At 34.3% G+C, this 20,216-nt stretch overlaps 2 protein-coding genes across 4 annotated transcripts in view; both read left to right on the top strand.

Moving 5' to 3' along the window:
* LOC126972229 (polycomb protein Scm) overlaps window positions 1-11,125 on the top strand; it is a 324,514-nt gene extending 313,389 nt beyond the window's left edge. Inside the window, exons 5-6 of the mRNA XM_050818872.1 lie at window positions 3,456-3,683; window positions 4,441-11,125. Of these exons, the coding sequence (XP_050674829.1) occupies window positions 3,456-3,683; window positions 4,441-4,575 (363 nt within the window). The 3' untranslated portion in view covers window positions 4,576-11,125. The remainder of the gene's footprint in view (window positions 1-3,455; window positions 3,684-4,440) is intronic.
* Window positions 11,126-11,173: 48 nt separating this feature from the next.
* LOC126972221 (organic cation transporter protein-like) lies at window positions 11,174-17,280 on the top strand. 3 transcript variants are annotated; one of them, XM_050818862.1, is made up of 4 exons: window positions 11,174-11,328; window positions 14,802-15,003; window positions 15,598-16,005; window positions 16,397-17,280. In XM_050818862.1, the coding sequence occupies exons 1-4, from the start codon at window positions 11,295-11,297 to the stop codon at window positions 17,085-17,087; spliced, it is 1,335 nt and encodes a 444-aa protein (XP_050674819.1). In that variant the 5' UTR covers window positions 11,174-11,294; the 3' UTR covers window positions 17,088-17,280. The 3 variants fall into 3 exon arrangements, with proteins under 3 accessions (XP_050674819.1, XP_050674818.1, XP_050674820.1); XM_050818861.1 differs by having other exon boundaries at window positions 14,658-15,003; XM_050818863.1 differs by lacking the exon at window positions 11,174-11,328 and adding an exon at window positions 13,617-13,718 and having other exon boundaries at window positions 14,658-15,003.
* The last annotated feature ends 2,936 nt before the right edge of the window (window positions 17,281-20,216 follow it).

Raw genomic sequence — 20,216 nt, 5'->3', positions numbered from 1 at the left:
ATGTACATGTGTAAATTCAGCTTTAAAAAATTCGGATCGGGCTTGTTATGAGGGGTATAAAAATATCTAAGTAAGAAGTTAGTTATAGTCTTTTGCAACTACTAATTTACGTATTTACATTAAATAATAGTTTTAAATTTAAAACTTTACATATTAAGTATATTTTTTATATTTTAAAGCTTTAGTTGTTGTTATTGGATGTTGATCCACGCGGACAACATCGCGGGCAGCAGCTAGTTCTGTATAAAATAAGAACTCTATTGGCGCCACCTTTGTTTCGTTATTAGATTGGAAGCGAAACAATACAGCCCATACCAATAACGAACTCTTGGATTTACTGCAGATTTCGTCTATTTTGACTTCGTTTATAGAAGCTGTCAACAATATGCATATATTGTAAGCGTATCGTTATCAGTTCGATTGAACTTTGAACATATTCATCACATCGATATTTCTACACGAAGGGCTCCTACGCAGTTTAATAAACAACGACTTCTGCGACGCACTTTGTGCTAGCACGCATTGCGGATTATTCCCGCACGCCCTCTCCTGCAAAATTTTGTGACTTACGACGTTATTGTATTTAATGCGTGCTCACTTGCGGGAAAATATACGCACGAATTTTATACCGCATAAAAACCCGGAGTCGCGGTACGAATGTTTTACCGCACGAATATTTTGGGAACTATGGAGTTGTACGTCACTAACCGCCATGAAAACAAATAACATAAACCAAGTCGTTACGATGTAGATTGAAAGAGTTTAAAATTATAAGCAATCTGCTACTAATAAATATGAATATTGAGTTAATATCAATAAAAATGAATAAGAACATTAGCTGTTTTTTTTATTTACTTGAGTTCTCGCGTCAGGGTATTCGTCGTTGGGCGTGTCCTTACTTTCCCTCACATGAGAAGTGTAGCAGTGGTTGGTCCATGCGTACTATATATACTAATGATGGTCGCCGGATGTGGAGTCTGGTCAATCCAGTCACCACGACTTATAATTAATTTATTTTCGTTACAAGTTATTATTCTTCTGAATTTATTTCATTAGCTGGTAATAGATGAATTCCTCGCGTGACACATTCAGCATGGATGCATTCGTTACTCTTTTGAGGCTAGCTTGCCCAATTCTATGTTTTAGTACTTTTGTTGCATTACTTCGCATACATTTTAATATGCTTAGACTCTTTAATTAATAATATTTGCAAATTTATTGCCGAATTCAATGCAACTACTAAATAATTACACAAAGCAAGATACTTCTGTTCTGTTGTCCATTTACACGTCTCGGCTGTCACCTGCGTACAAAACCTGAATAAAATCGCGCGGATTTTTCCGCAGTGCGTGCTGATTGAGATTCAGTACGCGGGTCTTAATCCGCAAGATAATTCCGTGCGGTTAAAAATCCGCAACGCGTGCTAGTAGGCAATAACCGCCACAAAAAGCGGCGGCTTTATGCAGAGCTGCGACCCGACTACTGGCTGTAATCGTGCAAATAATAATATACGCACTGGCGATTTAGTTTGCGGAGGTCCTCCGATGAGTTTATGCGTTTGAGTTGCGCTGCAATGAACTTTGACACTGAGGTATTCTTTATTGACGAGAAAAATCTATAATTGTGAAGGAATATCTTAAACGCTTTAAAACGAAAACAATGGTAAGAATTAGTAGATATTTTTGAATACAATCACGAAATTTATTTATGATGGTGTCATATGAAACTGTGAGTATATAGTAACTTCTTTCAGTTAAAGATAGCCGAAAAAATATATTTTTGCTTTTTCAGTTTTTGAAGACATCTTGCGAAATTTTTAAATTTTACCGAATCGTATGTAGTACGATGAATCTAGTTCCAAGTTTTATTTTTATTTTGTTGTTTTCGTGAGTAAAAATAGATAACGCATACAACCTTCCGGTCGGAACTTGGCGCGGTTTTAGCGCGGCTTAAACGCAGGTTTGAACGAATCGGAATCGTACAGAACTCGTCCACGTAACAGTCGTACAATTGGATTTTATTTCACAAAATGTTTTTTTTTAAATGATTTTCTTGAAATATTTTTTTGCGCGGTGTTCGTATATATGTAATATACTATCTTTAGGTATTGTCAATTCTTAACACCTGTTTACAAATTTCAATTATTGTCGTCATATCAGTTAGTTACTTTAAATATTTACAGGCATATGACTTATTCCGTCTAAGCCTCAATGTCCGTCACATTGAGACTGGTGACATAATCAGCAGGCCTACTCCTAAAATCGATATTCGATATATCGTGGCATTAGTCGTGTCGAATCCTACTCTTAGTTACATAGTATTCAATGTCGAAAAGATGATTGAACAAACGAAACATTTTTCGATAATATCGGTCCAATCCTACTCTTAGTTGAAAATGTCAAAGACGAATATTCGATTTTAACAAGTAATCAAATGTCACTTTTACGATAATCTCAACGACACCTACTAGGCTGTCGTTGCTATTATCGGTTCAAGTTGTATAGATATATTTGCCGTACAGTATACATACTTAATAAATATTATTAAAATAATTATGTGATTTACTATTCAACAGGATTTTTTTACTACCAAGTAATTTAAGTCATTTCGTTGATCGTTTATGCGTAGAAAGTAATGGAAATGGCCGCCTGAGAAATAGGAAGTCGGCGAGAAGGGTTGAGTTATTTTTTTTTACATTTTATTATACGCAAGTTTTGTATTATATATTCAATTTATAATGGTCATATTATATTCATTACATAATTTCTGAATATTTACATTTTGTGTAAATGATGCAAATTGGTGGTGCAGAGTCTGGCATGGTCCTTAGCGCCTAAATTATGTTTTGATACTTAACAGCGACATACCACAGATAACATCTAGTTTTTCAAGGTTTGCGCATAAGTAATTCATTCACTCTACATCGTAAAAAAAATCAAAATATTAGTCTATGGTTACGATGTTGTTACGATAAACGATATGGAATACGAACATTTGTTAGAGTATGGTAGGTGCGATATATTCGGGATATTATCGTATCTTTCCGAATATATCGTTGTGGATTTTGCGACTTTGAGCTGATTTCACCATTGAAGAAAACGCGATTACAATAAATTGAACTAAGTTAACGTATACCAGTTCTAGTATACAGAATTTCACAAACTTTTGGATTTTAATAACTAGTTAATAATGTAGGTACTGTAACTAAAACAATGAATGAAATATCTGAATATAAATGTTTTATTATTATTATTATAAAGTGATTGAAGAGTTTAAAAATAAAATAAAATAAGGAACCTATTTTCCAATATACTGCATTGTAGTGGGTGTATCGACACTTCATCAAGTTTTCGTGTTGTTCATCTAAGCATGTATGGATTATCATTATCAGCCACTCCATAAAGATGTAATTTTTACTATCATCCAGCGATCACGGCCATATTATTACTTTTCAGCAAGACTCTCTTCCCGGTAGCAGCGCGAATGCAACAAACGGCAACCCTAATGTAAAGTTAGCCCGAATATCGCCGGAGCGACCTGAACCAGCTTCTTCAACAACGGGTGCTCCGCCGCCGCCGCCCTCTGCAGTTGCACCTGCTGATTGGTCCGTTGAGGATGTGATCGGGTTCATTGCTGCTGCGGATCCAGCCCTCGCTGGTCATGCTGATCTCTTCAGGAAACATGTAAGTCTATATCTGTATATACGAACGATTATAATTGGACGTACTTCCAGAATAACGTTCCGAATCACAATCATGTCGAAATTGAGTTAAGAACACAAAACTGGCCACGTGATTCATATTAACGGACTGACTGACAAAAAATGGCAGCCCTACTGTCACTCTTTAAATGACATCATGACTTAGTAGCCCGACCCACATGTATGGAATACACTAATATTTATTAAACTTTGAACACGAATTTCTTAAAATGTGATGTTTGTGGCTTGGAACGTTTTTCAAGACCTACGTACAATTAATGTAATCAATTTATTATTCTTAAAGTGATATCCCTTACTTCTGGGATTAATTAAATTATATTTGTTACCAAAATTAATGAGCGATGCGGTCCTCGAACCCGTGACCTCTCGGGTTCCGTCAAAGCGTTCTTCCAACTGAGCCTACCGTTCGAGTGACAAATGGTTCGTAAATCTTCGTATGTAAAAAAGAGTGGCAGTGAGTTTCTAGATACTTCTTCTCACTGCTGCTGAATTGATGATGTACGACAAATGGAGTTTTGTTAGTGGTAAACGCGCAAACTTGAGTCTTAAATCATAAAAGGCTCTGTTACGTTTTCCTTATATTAACATTAATACGACTCGACTGAGGTTACCGTAAGTGCGACATAGAACACAGTGTTTGACAATAGAATATTTTTTAATTTCTCATACAATCTGTGTCGGAACCTAGTGCCGTAACCAATCTTTTCTATTAATTTCAGGAAATAGACGGCAAGGCGCTTCAATTGCTCAACTCTGACATGATGATGAAGTACATGGGCTTGAAGCTCGGGCCCGCTTTGAAAATTTGCAATCTCGCCTCCAAGATAAAAAACCGACGCCATTATAGCACTTAGCTTTTGTATATGTTACGTGTTACTCATAGAGTGATGAAACATAGTTTCTTATATTATATTACTTTCTTATATTTATAGCCTACGTATTAAAAGCATTTCATGTCGCCAACTACTGACACTCAGTTTAAAGTCATTCGTGCGAATCTCGTGACACCGTCAATTTGCACTTTACAGTACAAAATTAGGGTGGATAAAATTATCGATGCTTTTACGTTGAATACTACTTAATTATCATTTGAATCCATTATATAGGCTGCTTGATATACTTCTATAATCTATAAATAATCATCAGTGACTGAATGCAATGGAAGAGCAGTAATTGTGTATTTGATTTTATTAAAAGTAGAATCTGTTCATCCCAAAATATTATTTTTTCAAATAAATATCGAGCATTAGCTAAACAGTCTATTCACGATACATTATTAAGATTCACAATCTGTTATTTAAGTACATTTATGTACTTTTGTACGGATCTAACATAATATAGTACTCCATGCTAAAGTACGAATGGCAACCCTATGCTGTCATCCAAAAAAATGGTCTCAAAACCCAGGGCGTTTCGTGCACTTGTTTTATGATTAATCGTTTGTTTTACTACATTTTATTTATCCTTATATTATATTTGAATTTGAATGATTCAGGTAATGTTGTCCCAAACATGTTTTATTGATTATGTAACATAAAATTTATGGGAATTAGTATACTGTGGCGGGAAATCTGTAAGAAGACCATTTCTACTTGTTTGCAATCGTAGAAGAGATTATATGGACTTGAAGTTCGCGTATTTAATAGCTTTTTATGACATTTTCATTGAAAACCGAGAAATTGTGACTTCAAATTCAGCAAATATTTAACTAAATTTTTACCTTCAAACATAAAAGGCTAATAACAAATGATTTTTTTTTTCATTTTCGGTTTTGCTTTCTTTCAAGTATGAAACTATTTCTTGTGAACTTCCGACCACAGGATCAAAAATTCACCACAGTGTAAATATAATATGAGTGGAAATGCATTTAATGTAGAATTGTACTCATTGAGTTAAATTTTCAATATTTTTTTTAATTTTGTTTATTTCTACTCGCTAGTCGTATTTGTTTACGTGTATTGTGTTAGGTATACGGTGTAATGATGCAAATGGACTGGACAACTGGACTGAATATAGTTTATATCAATATTAAATATCCATCATTTAAAATATATAGTATGTACAATAAATATAGCTACGCTTCGTAGATCTCTATCAATTAGGCTGTGGCTCTTATGCGCTAAATTAACTTAGATTACGGCGATTAACGTATTTTAATCAACATGATTTTATATTAATTTCATTTTTTGCAGTTTCAAAACTTATTATATTCAACGGTATCCACTTGTTATTGGTGATAAATTAATATCAGAACCGTCATAATGCTATATATTTCCGCATTTCTATGGGAACAAAGAAAACACGTGTACACGTTGTTGCTAATACGCTGGTTATATGCGTGACTGACTTCTTGTTTTCCCAACTCAGGTATGTGACTCATATATTGTGTTATAAATACTAATAATGGTACCTTCGCTTTAGGAGAGTTTCTTGCGCCGCTTCTTCTCTCTTAGAGCGCCATTAGTTTCCGAAGCGGTAATAGTACCTAGTATACAGGATGTTCCAAAGTTATGGGACATGAAGGGAAAGTAACTTAAATATCGAAGATAGGCTATTTTACTGAAAGAAGACTTTGTTATTTTTACAAGGTAGTAATTCTGCATTCAAAGATTTTCAAAAAATTACTTGCCTCGTCTGGGAATCGAACCGACTTAAATGTAAAAAAAAACACCCCTACTTTTATGATGCCAATCGAAAGAATGGGCAATAACTAATAACTCTTCTTAAGTAACATAGTATTTTAAAAGAAAGGAACAACGTAAAATGAATGTTTCCCTACTTGGATTGGTACGAATGGACCGATTTAGATGGCTGGCCAGATCCCCGAACCTTACACCATTAGATTCCTTCTTTTGGGGATATGTGAAAGATATGCTATTCAAAAAGCGATACGAGAACGTGAGCGACTTACAAACAGAATTGTGCCATATCATATCGAGTATTCACCATAAAATGATAAGAAAATCAACAGGCAGCGGACTCATTAAAAGATTGGCGGTTTGCGTAAGAAAAGAGAGATCACATTTCGAGCATTTAATTAATTAATTTACAAAAAAATACCCACTTAATTGACTACTTTCTTTTAAAATACTATGTTACTCAAGAAGAGTTATTAGTTTTTGGCCATTCTTTCGATTGGCATCATAAAAGTAGGGGTGTTTTTTTTACCTTTAAGTCGGTTCGATTCCCAGACGAGGCAAGTAATTTTTAGAAAATCTTTGAATGCAGAATTACTAACTTTTAAAAATAACATAAAGTCTTCTTTCAGTAAAATAGCCTGTCTTCGATAAGGTACTTTCCCTTCATGTCCCTTAACTTTGGGACATCCTGTATTAGAAATTCCATAAAAAGAATTCTAAAGGAGTCAATTTTAAGAAAATTTGAAAAAAAGCCTTTTATGCCTATTTATACCGCTAAGTACCTGCTTCGCTATCTCGATATCTACTTGGTAACCATATGCAAGCGCTGTTACAAAAACTTCCATACTTACAGCATTTCTAGAGTAAAAAGTACTGATTTGGAAAAAAGCGTTTCTACCGCAGACGTCGAGGTAAGGCGGGAGATTCCCCTCTCCTTCATACCGCACCCCTCCTTGCTCCTAAAAACACTAGAAGTCGCCGACTATTTTAATTTATCACACATATGGTCTGGTATATTTTTAGGTATTGTGTGACGAGATTGAGGTGTTTACTAGCTTTGTATGTTACCAGTATGTAACAGACTATTTCAAAGTTATTTTTATCAATTTTAAGATATCCAATTGAATATCTCCGTATATTCTGGACCGATGACGATACAATTGTATGTATTTAGTAAAGTAATAAGATATAAAAAGTAAAGTAAAACATACAAAATATCTTTATCCTAGTGTCTTTATAAGATTACCAATAAATACTCGTATATTACAAACTAAAGATATTAATTACAATAGGTAAAAGTTTAATTACGAATACCTACAGTAATACAAAAACACTTCGGAAAAATTATAAAAACAACTTTTATTAAGTACTCTACTATCTTCACGGTAGGTTTTTCAAAAAACATTGATTGCAATGTTTTTTAAAACCTATTATCTCCTTCATCGTATGTAATACTTAAAAATACCGTAAAACACACGTGTTGTGTATATAGAAATGTTGCAATAAATATCTTGAACATACTATACCACTTCAGACTAAAGGGAGATTTATCAACTAACTTCATGGTGTTGTATAAAAATTCGTTGTAATTTAATTTCGACAATCTTGTAATAAGTTTTTATATAATTTTAGTTTTTGTTTTAAAGCGATTTTTTATTTTTTTTTAAATAAATTTATTTTATTTGATGACTATCTATCTATTTCGCGGAATACTGCGACGGAGAGCTGAATTTAATTTATGACTAAACTCTAAGTTTTAATTCATTAATTTTCGCATATCAGTCGAAATAAGTTTTTAACCAAGTTTGTTCTTTTAATCGATACTGTCGAATAATCTTTTTAAATGTGAGCAAATATGACCCCAGCCGTTGAAGCTGTGTACACAATTATATAGATTAGGGTGTTAGTGCCTTTATATTTAGATGTATGTACTTTCAAATATAACCACTTGCAGTTAATATTAGTGTGGTACTTTTTATACCTTGCACACACTTATGGCTTACATATAAAGCTGAATTTTATAAGTTTTAATATTTTAAATATCTCTAACGGTCAAAGAGTAAGAAATAAAGGCATTGTCGATAGTATATACTGACCCTTACATTTGTCGAACGGTGGATTGTTGCCCTGTCGCGATTTGCTAATTAGATATTATTATGGATATTTTTCATTAACAACACAACCTATAATTGTAAAAATATACGCTCTTGACAGCTGGAATCTAATAAATGAGCATTAAAACCCCTCAACCTATTGTTGTATTGTCAGGTGATAAAATATGCACCCTCGGAGTAACTATTGGCGGATTGTGTACGTATAACCAAATTTTCTTATATTTTGTTTATTATAAAAATATACGAACAGCGCTTTTTACTATCTCCTTGTGTCTGCCCTTCATGCAATTACTACTCTATCTTGGAGGCCGATTAAGTCAATGAATTAAATTCTTTTTAATGTGCGACCCTTTTTTTTTTCTTAACTATGAATGTTACAAATGGTAGTTATGATGGCCATATTGACAAATTACTTTAGTGACTTATTTTGTGTAACTAGTTCAGATAAGTGCTTTCATATTATTTTATTCTCGGATGAACTTGAGGACACCAATAAAAGATGCATCCACATAATCAATAAAAACACTTCTTTGTACCCATCTTTATTTCACTCTTTTAATGAACTATATGACCTTTTATTGAAATATATTATTTCTAATATTTAAACATATGTCGGCATCATCAGAGAGCTATTTTAATTAATTTCTGTTATTACATAATTGGTGGCGTTTTTTAAAATTGACATTGATATTTGTATTAAAAATAAACTAAGACTAAATTTATCAGTATTTTGGTTTTCATATAAAGATGCATTGAAGACCTGAGACTAAAACATGACTATTATATTGCAATTATTGATTATTTATGAAAGATTTATTAATAAATCTATAAAGAGTAGATTGATTGATAATAAAGACGATGGAGTAATCATGAATCAAGTAATAATGAGTGTTCACAGGGGTTCATGGATGTGCACTGCATTTGACTTAGACCTAGAGAAGAATCATGGGTATATAAGATTTCGCTCGTAGGTGCCGATTGTGGGCACTAGGCGAAGGCGAGTGTAAACTCCCAGGAAAATAATAAATCCAATAAGTATTATAATTTTATCATATATAAAAACGAAAATGCAGGATTTTTATGCCATTTTATTATTGGGAAGTAATATAGTCTGTTTAAAAAAATGTAACAGGCAAGTGTGATTTTCCCAAATAAATCAAGCCCAATAAATAGAAAAATAAATAAATGAAGTTAGAAACAATAGAAATGAATTTTCATATATTATATATGTCTGCGTGTCAGGAATGTACTCTTTATCACAATGCAGTATCAAAAAAGTTCAAACTGCACGAGAAGTTTTTTCTGTACTTTATTTCAGTCCTGTTTGTAAGTTATAAATTACTTTACGCAGAGGGGGATATTTTTTATCGTCGAAACGTTTTATGTTGGTATACCTTATTATTTATTCATTCTCCTAGATAATTAATTCGTCTAGATAATCTCTTGCATTTAGATAACCGATAAAATCAGGCCAGGAATAATACTTTAGTGTGCGTGACAGGCTGCGTCTTACACTAGCGATTTGTATGACACTTTGTGTTAGTGTGCGTGAATTGCTCAAAATAAAGTCTCTAAACTCAATTTTTATCGACGTTTTCACAGCTGTCATAGTCTATCTAGACGTAAATGGTCTAAATTCATTGTAATATACCGGAGCATCTACTTATTTAAATATTTGCAATGATCTATTTATAAAGATGGTGGCCATCACATATTAACATCGTTATCATTAGGTATTATGATACACTCCCATATTTGTTTTTTAACTGTCGATCAATCTATACTGTCATGCTTATGTTCCTTATTTGCTGAATATAAATTGTTTAGGAGGTAAATGATAATTGTTTAGTATTTGTGTAGTTTTGCCAATGTCATGGGTTTTATTCTAATGTTTGAACATTTCAGGATATTGTGATATTTGAATGTTATTTGTTATCGTGATAAATGAATAATAATGAGAAATAATATTATGTTGAAATAGTTAATAAGAATATTATTTAAGTTGAATTTATGATTCGAACGACTACAAAGAGTAGTGCATTATAGCGAGTGTTGCCAACTTCGCAAAATGTAAATGGAGTTGCTTGGAATTTTTTAGTAGGTGGACGTTTCCAATAACTCTTTATTTTGTTTTCAGTGGAAGATTTTGTATTAGTTTTGTCTCAATACCCTTTCGGAAATACGATTAATTATTTTATGGTTCCTTTATTGTTTACTTTACACTTTCATATTATAAAAATAATCTAATAACTATTGCTTAGTAATAAAAAAATAAAAAAAGAATGTTATAATATGGTTAGCTTACTGTAACTTCGTTTGCTATTTACATAAGTAATAACATATGTTGTGTTAAAAGATTATAATAATAACAGTGTGAAAATTTGAAACATGTTTTAATACAATTCAGGTTAATTACAAAATATGTAAACAGTACATATATCAAGGTTTTATTAATCCGGATCTGTTTGTAAATCGTTGTTCTGAGAATTTTAGTACCTTATTAAAAAATAATAGATATCAATAGAATGTTTGTGAATTTCAATATTATAAAAGCTATTATTTTATTATCGTAGAATTTATATTAGTTTTATGTATGTAAATAAGTTATAAATTGCAAAGAGATGTGTATAATAAATAAAGGCGATTATTGAGTTGAGTTTTTTATTTGTTTACTTTCATCTGGCGTTGTATCTCGTCGGCCATGCATTTTAATCAATTATTTTCAAAAGGTTTTGTATTTTAATAATAAATATGAGCTATACACAAAGTCGTTAAAAATTTACAAGTTGCAATTATTCGAGGAAATACTGCATTTTCAAAATGACGAACGATATACCGGAAGAATTTGAATTGGGTATGTTATAATAAAATATTGTTTCGTAAGCTTTTTATATACCTGGGGAACTTAATGGCTTTTACGAGTAAAAACAAAACAGCCACTTAAAAGTCCAGTTACTAGGGAGTAATTTGCAATTCTGCGGTCATGTGGAAGGTAAAGCCAGATTGTCTACGAAGTAAATAGTGCATGGCAAACCCGCTTCAAGCCGGCCTATATTCTAGCACAGGTTCGACCACATATGGAATAGTTACTTCTACATCTTGCTATCATCTCTGGTCTGGCGCACCCCAGTATCAGCTCGAATCATTTGACCGTGTGTAATGCAGAGCTGCTCAAATTGTCGGGGTCGAGTGCTCTGTGAACCGTGACTGCTGCGAATGACATCACCTGATGTTCAAATCAAAATCACCTGATTCATCTAGGTCAAGGAAATGACACTTATTAATAGAGTCTTTATTTATTTCTTATGAAAAACAAAACATTAAAATCTAATAATACTCGTAATATTAGTTAACTTATTTTGTAAGAGCGCAGGTGAATATTCTTCTATAAGTTCTATAAGGCTCTGTATTTTGACTCTATCGGAAATTCCGATAAAGCTTTCAATGTTTTTTTTGTATGAGTTTATTGAAAAGCCAACTACTTTGAACCTTTGAAATTACTGGGCTCCTGCATCTCAATCTATGTCTCAAGATGCAGAGTTTTGGTTTATCAAGTAAATAGGTACCTATTCTGATCGATACTGCATTGCAGGGAGCAGGACTGATCACCAGATATTATCAATTGTTAAGAGTGTTATTATTGTGTCTTATTAAACAAATATAACCAATACCTTTACGTAACTAATAAATACAAACAATAACTTTAGTAATTGTTGTTGGTAATAGCCAATGACCATGCAGTTCTTCCTCTTGTCTGTATGTGTGTCTTGGTCATCTCGTCACATCTTATCTCATAAAAAACGGTGAGTGTTGAGACCTCGACACAATTAAAAGCTTCACCAAGGCGAGGTTCATAATACGGAATACAACAATTTTGTTCGTGAACCGTACCTACGCACACACACATAGTTCATTCGTTAGCTTTCGCCGTTTCTCGTTTTTTTTTTATAGAATAGGAGGACAAACGACCTTACGGGTCACCTGTTGTTAAGTGATCACCGCCGCCCACAATCTCTTGCAACACCAGATGAATCACAGGAGCGTTGCCGGCCTTTAAGGAAGGTGTACGCGCTTTTTTTGAAAGTACCCATGTATCGTCCCGGAAACACCGCACAAGGAAGTTCATTCCACAGCTTTGTAGTACGTGGAAGAAAGCTCCTTGAAAACCGCACTGTGGAGGATTGCCACACATCCAGATGGTGGGGATGATATCCTAACTTGTGGCGTGTGGTGCGCAGGTGGAATTCGGCGGCAGGAATCAGGTTAAACAGCTCTTCGGAACACTCCCCGTGATAAATGCGGTAGAAGACACACAATGAAGCGACGTCTCTACGCATCGCCAAGTGATCCAGCCGTTCACAGAGCACTGGGTCTCGACAATTCGAGCTGATCTGCGTTGAACGCGGTCAAATGGATCGAGCTGATACGGGGGTGCGCCAGACCACATATGACAGCAATACTCCATGTGTGGCCGGACCTGCGTTTTGTACAGCGCTAGAATGTGGGCCGGCTTGAAGTATTGCCGTGCTCTATTAATGACGCCCAGTTTCTTTGAAGCCAATTTGGCTTTGCCCTCCAGATGGCCACGAAATTGGCAATCACTCGAGATTTCGAGACCCAGTATTCCGATACTAGAATAATAGAATAACGAATCTGTGGCTCAACGAACAGTAAGTACACTTGATTACCTACCTACTACTGGGGATTTGTTCGGTTTCGTTTTGGTTTCTCAGTGATTGGTGGAACAATCGCCTTGAAATTCAAAAAGTACACCTTCGACGCTTCTAAAATGAAGAAAAATGATGGCATGGATTTAACAAATAAAATAATAAAATGTTATCGCCTTTTACAACTGTGGGGCTCAAGACAATATTATTGTTATTCAGGGAATTTTATTTATTAGACAATGCAAATTAGAATAATCATTGGTAGAAATCCAGTAGGTAGGTACACCCAAAACAACCCCAATTTTTTATATGGCATGTAAACGCCGAGATTTCACTCAATGTCATGTCTGTCTAAGTATCTAACAATTTAATATAAACAATTTAACATGTTAAGTGTATTTTCGTTAAGTTTTTACCACTTTTTTGGATAGGTACTTGGATTATTTAACATTAATTGGTCTAATTGAATAGTTGGCACCTACATTCATCATTAATGTTTATCCTTGGTAAGACCCGTAATAAGTGGAAATATAAATTTTTTACATACCTAATATTATATGGAAGCATCATGTCCTATGTAAGACTTTCTGTTTTTTATATACTACCTGATAATACTATATGATCGCCACTGTCTATACACTATTACATCAGATGATTCCATGAAAGTTGGTCTATTTTTTTTGTTTTGTTCGTTCGGAAAAGCCCTTGTCCGCATACACGGAACGACGATGAACGAAATCCTGATAAAGAACAAGATGAAGGGCTCCCTTCTCTTTCATTCGTTTTGCTACACATATTCATAGCTCAGTTTTGCTGTCGTTCGTTATATGTGGACCCGACCTAAAAAACGTATCGTGCCCTGGGTATCAAAATTTTTGTGATGATCCGTCGAGTAGTTAAGATGTGAAAGCAAACAAACAAAATAACATTCTAAATAACATAGCAAGGTCTGAAATTATCTACAAAATGAATCCAACTGCACCAGCGATCTGTAATGCCAGAAAACCAAGATTTTCGCGGCCTTCGTAGCCTTAAGCCAAGCTATCCAAACAATAATTTTCTTAAAAGTTCTGGTGGTAAAATTGCTGGCACATGAGGCATTCTATCATAACTCTCAGAATGATGGTGATGTCGCGGTATGCTCTATCCTCTCCTGATGCAGATCAATTTCACTATTATCGAGAGATGATATCGATTTATATCAGATTGACTATTAGTTATAAGTTACATTTAATGACCATCTATTCTCATTTAAATTTATGACTATGAGCTGCTACTGCAGTTTGCGCACCTCCTCCATCATTATTTAAGGAGCGATCTGCACGCTCACGTTCGTTACTGAAGTGCAGTTTATTAATTTGTCAAATAAGTTTTATATTAACCATTCTTAAAATGACTGCCGATGCCAATGGTAGGGTGGGTACCATATACTTGAACAGCTAATTAATTAAAATGGTTACCTAAGTTTATATTTTTACTATACTAGGTCTTAGTAAAGAACTTATTTAATTTTCAGATGGAATAAGACGTTTAGGGTCCCAACAAGATTTAATACAAGAAGCAATTGGGTCTTTCGGAACTTATCAGTTTTTACTATGTGCCCTAGTGTTCTTATCGAAGATACCCATTGCGTTACACCAAATGGCTATTATATTTTTAGCACCAAATACAGATTATATGTGCCCAGAAAAAAACACTTGTCCATGCCCTGCGCCGCAGTTCAACACAAGCATTTTCACAAACACAATTATAATGCAATGGAGCTTAATATGTGATGACAAGTGGCTAGTTTGCTTTACGCAAACTATTTTTCAATTTGGGACTCTTGTTGGGAGTATCTTGTTTGGAATGGCATCTGATAGGTAAATGCTCTAAATTATATGTTACGTCGTAGATATAATATAAAACTAAATAGAAAATGATGAATTTAAGGCACAAAATATCTTAATATATACACAATTTTAATTTGGTTTGAGACTTTTCGATAAGCCAAAAGGCAGATAAGTAGGTGTTATGCGTCACAAGTATTCAGAAGAGAGATCTTTTTTTTACTAATTAGTACCTACTCTATTAAATACATTATGACTGGTGAGACACTTACGATGAAGAGAAAGAAGGTCCTAAACTCTCGTTCTAAATATTATGAAATTACGCAAGGTACTTAATGTTGAACAACTTTCCCTATAATCAAATGCATTGTGTGCTGCCGCACCTGTTCTTTATTTAATCGCAAGCGCCGACCGGTCTGTCTGTCCACCTTCCCGCTTCCTGCTCCCGCGTCTCGTGTAATCTGTGTACGCATCCCTCCACGCACTGAGGAATTAATTAATTAACTTGCAGAGAAGTTTCATAAGTAGTCAATTAATGAATTGATTTCATACGTTATTTTCCGGTAAAACGTACTGAATATTTTTTTTATCCTCTTTGCATAAATAACAAGCAAATATTATTTGTAGATTTGGACGAAGATTACCTATGGTTGCAGCCGTGGTATTGGAAGCGTTGATGGGAATTATTGCTGTTTATATGCCAAGCTACGAGTTATTTACATTCGTCAGATTTTTAATTGGAACGTCAGTTGGGGGTTCAATGGTCATCGGATTCGTTATCATTATGGAGTTTGTCGGAACCAAGTATCGCGACACTCTTTCAGCTCTGTATCAGACACCGTTTAACTTTGGCCACATGCTACTGCCTCTTTTTGGATATTTCTTCAGGAGTTATAATGATTTTCAATTAGCTATATCGGTACCAGTTTTAATTTTACTTTCTTATATATTTCTGTTACCAGAAACACCCAGATGGTTGATAGCAATGAAACGCACGGAGGATGCGTATAAAATAGTAGAACGCGTGGCAAGAATGTAAGCATTGATATTCTTAAAATTCGAAAATTATTGATATTCCAAATAAAATACGTACCCATTAATTAATTACTGATCGCGATTAACACATTAGTACTTGTATTGTTTGGAATATTTACCCTGAATGTTCAATTTATTGCTCAGTTACTGAATGACCCATCGAACTCCATTAGACCTGTATGTATTCTTGAATGCTCTCGAATATGTAGGTACTCACAAGAAAATACACAAAAGTTATTTTGTAAACAACTTGTTAATAAAAACAAATAGATATGTTGAAATTCCTTTACGGCGGTGGGTACCTATATATTCGACGTTCAATATGACCGTAACAATAGAATATGAGTAGCTTATCCCCAGAAATATCAGATTTATATTGTTTATTTTTCAGAAATAAACGGCCCACAACTAATTTGAGGAGCACCATAAATAGATATCAGGCATTAGTAGAAAGAAACTCTTTAAAAAAAGGAAATATATTAGATCTATTTAAAACGCCAAATATGCGGAAAAATATTTTAGCTATGTCATTCAACTGGCTGGCATGCAGTTACTGTTTCTACGGAGTATCACAGTACATTGGACAATTAAGTGGAAACATATTTATAAACGTTTTATGCAGTGCTAGTGTTACACTATTGGGTACCCTGTGTTCAATACCATTGATGAAACTGATAGGAAGAAGGACAATTCTGATAGTTTTTAACTTTGTGTGCGCTGCGTGTCTTTTTATATTAGCAGCATTACCTCAAGGATTAATTTCAGTTGTGTTTGCTAGTATCGGTGTAGTTTCCAGTTTCATTGTTTTTGTTCTAGTTTATTTATTTTGCTCAGAACTGTTTCCCACTGTAGTCAGGACTGCTGCTATTGGTTTTTCTTCAATGATGGCCAGAATCGGATCTATGATTGCACCGTTTGTGATAGCGCTCGACACAACAGCGGTATGGTTGCCCCCAGTTCTGTTTGCAGTGATACCATTAATTTCTGGATTTGTAGCATTTTTACTGCCTGAAACTAAAGGATATGAATTGATGACCACCTTAGAAGAAGGTGAGAATTTTGGTAAAAAAAATAATACTTAACTCTTATTTAATACCTATAGTAAATTTATAGTACATTAGAATTATCGCAAAGAATCGATGTTTTAAAAACATTAACAGTCATTCATTAAAATAACAGAGAGTGCATAAACTGCAGCCGGGAGTCCAATGATACCTTTATTAATATTTATTGTGAAGCAGTGAATATGGTAAATGATTAAATGATTAAGTGTTACGTTCTTTGTTTTTATTTCACTTGGACCATTGTCCCTATTTGTGAGTAAATTCATATTATTGTGGATGAGAAAATGTACGACGATCCAATACCTGACTCGTCTGATGCGTACCCGATACGAAAATACGGTCCGGAGTAGTCATAGAATTATTTCTAATGTAGTTACCACTAGATCCGGCTTTCGTCATCCGATTTCTTTCTGTCAACCGGTAATCTCCATTCCAGAGAAAATTATTGACGGACCAAAGTAGCCATAGTATTATTTGTATGAACGCTCGTGCACTGCGTCCGAACCGAACCGAGCTGCGTTCGTGAACAGCGGCAGCTGGGCTGTGGTTGTAAAAAGTTCCTTTTAAACGTCGATCCACCAAGAGAGTGTGAACTAGCAGAAAGCATTGCTAGAAGTTGACGCCGATTGAATGGACTCATGATAAGCTCCGCGGATGTCATATGCCAAAGTAGCCCCTGAATTCCTTGTTATTGGATTTCAGATCGGACTCGCGTACGCGTAAGTAATATCCGAATTTGGTCCGAGATTTCAAGATATGTATTCTCAGGGTACGGACCGGACTCTGATCGGACGTAGTGCAAAAACGCTCTTTGTTTACTAATGTACAAGTCACACATTGACATTGCAGCCTACGCAATATATTTTATTTTCAAATTGAAATATTTTTATTCAAAATAGTTTATAGAATCACTTATTGAAAGTAAAAAACTACAACCCCGTCGAAAAAGTATTCCTCAGACCAGAGAAGGCCGGGGCGCTGGAAACTCTTTTCGGGCTTCTCTTTTCGGGATTCATAAAAATATGGTTACAATGTAATATCGTACAATAAAATTATTTAACAGCCTGAGGGCGGTCGCTCCATTCTCAATCTGTGGTATCATTAAGAAAGTCATTTATGTTATTGTAACCTATACCACACAAACGTTTTTTAACAATTCTTTTGATTTTCGATATACCTTTTCTGGTATCTTGGTGTAAAGCATATTATATCAAAAAAAGGATCGCCTCACAAAAGATTTGCTAACTCGACTTAGCCGTGTAGTAGGCGTTATAAGTTTGTTTGTTCCTGGTGTAAGCATTATGGTTATGACAGTTTCTAGAAAATTCATTTATGTACTTTTTTACATTCATAACATTATCAAGAATATATGGAGAGGCAACATGTTTATTCGTTAAAAATTTACTCCCAATGATTCTTTAGGACCTAGGTTATTAATTTTATATATTTCGTTTTCTTGCTATTTAACATTAGGTAGGCATTAGCGTTAAACCAGCACACATTACTTAGTTTCTTTTCACTTTAAATATCAGTGAAGTGTCATCGGTAAACAATACTACCTTATGTTTTATTTCGACAAGTTAGGAAGATCATTTATGTAGATAAGGTGGAGGAACGGTACAAGAATAGACCCTTGTGATATACCCATACTGAGACGAGTCCCAAGAGATCTCCTGCCAATCACGTCGACATTTGAATTCTGAAGTCAGAAGATCGAGCCAGTTCCTTTTATGCAATAGTGACGTAGTGACGATTCGCTAGTAGGATTGATGATTCGCTTGTAGATATGCAATAAAATTTTGTCTTTATTATACTTTCCGACCACGGGTTGATATATATATATATATCTACCGTAGCATAAGCGTGAATTGCCCTCTTCTACAGCACAAAATAGCAGCAATGGTAGCAATGTTAGCTGCATTCCTCTACTAATGTATAGAAGTCGCGCCGTACGAGTATCTGTGTCAGTTAATTGTCTAATCTCTCTTACGTATTAGTTCAGTTATGCCTTCTTCAGTTTTGTTTTCCTTTTTACGGTATGCCTCGAAAAAGTAATTCCAATAATCTATCTAAGAATTCATCAAAGACCCGATCAGCACTAATTAAAAAAAAAACTTTTTTTAGTTTCAGAAACTAAATTGAATTTTAGAATTTTAAAATGCATGTGAGATCCTGGTCCAAAAAAAAATATGAAATAATTTACATTTCAATGACATTGACAGGATGCCAGCTAGATTATGAGTACCCCAAAGGCGCTTATTACTCACGTGATGCAGTAATGTGTAAACATTATTGTATTTCGGTCTGAAGGGCGCCGTAGTTAGTAAAATCTAGTCTCAAGGTGACGAGCGCATTTGTAGTGCCGCCCAGAATATTGGGTTTTTTCAAGAATCCTGAGGGGCACTGCATTGTAATGGGCAAGGCGTATCAGTTACCATCAACTGAACGTCCTGCTCGTCTCGTCTCTTATTTTCATTAAAAAAAAAACATTTGGCATTACACACACAAACTTTAATATCAACGCAAACGAAGCTTTATATTATGTGGATTCGACCTAAAACGCGTATCGCGATCCCTCGGGATAACTCTCCCCTTAAAATATACAATATACTTAATATGTCTTTTTCTATACCCCTGACAACGAGTATGCTCGAAGACACTTAAACGTGAAACCGTAACAAACAAACAAATTCACATTAGAATTTATTATTATATTAATATGATTACATTTTTTGATTCGACTATTATTGACTGGTACAAACATAATCTTATGAATATAAGTACCTACCTATATCTTTTACATGTTTATTGACCTAGTGGTCAGAGCTAAGCAATAAGTAGGTTCGAATATAATAAAATGCTGTTGCTACATAACAATCAATACAGCTTTAAGAAGTGGCAGTTACATCAGTATGGTGTATGATAGAGTTGTAATAATAAAGAAGTTATTTAAGACCATTTAAATAAGATTGAGAACCTTTCACTACTATACTAGATAAATGATAAAAATAAATAGCAAGTGCTACTGCGCAAAATTGCCCAAAAATAAGATCATTTGCGTCACATAACATTCGAATTATATACTCGTATCTTAATGAATAAAATTAACTCTACAACAAAATTTTTCACACTAAATATAGCGTTGTC

This window comes from Leptidea sinapis, chromosome 25 (genome assembly GCF_905404315.1).
Source record: "Leptidea sinapis chromosome 25, ilLepSina1.1, whole genome shotgun sequence".
In the NCBI taxonomy this organism is placed as follows: Eukaryota; Metazoa; Arthropoda; class Insecta; order Lepidoptera; family Pieridae; genus Leptidea; species Leptidea sinapis.
Note: the sequence above shows the minus strand (reverse complement) of the source record. Positions and strands in the feature narration are given on the sequence as shown.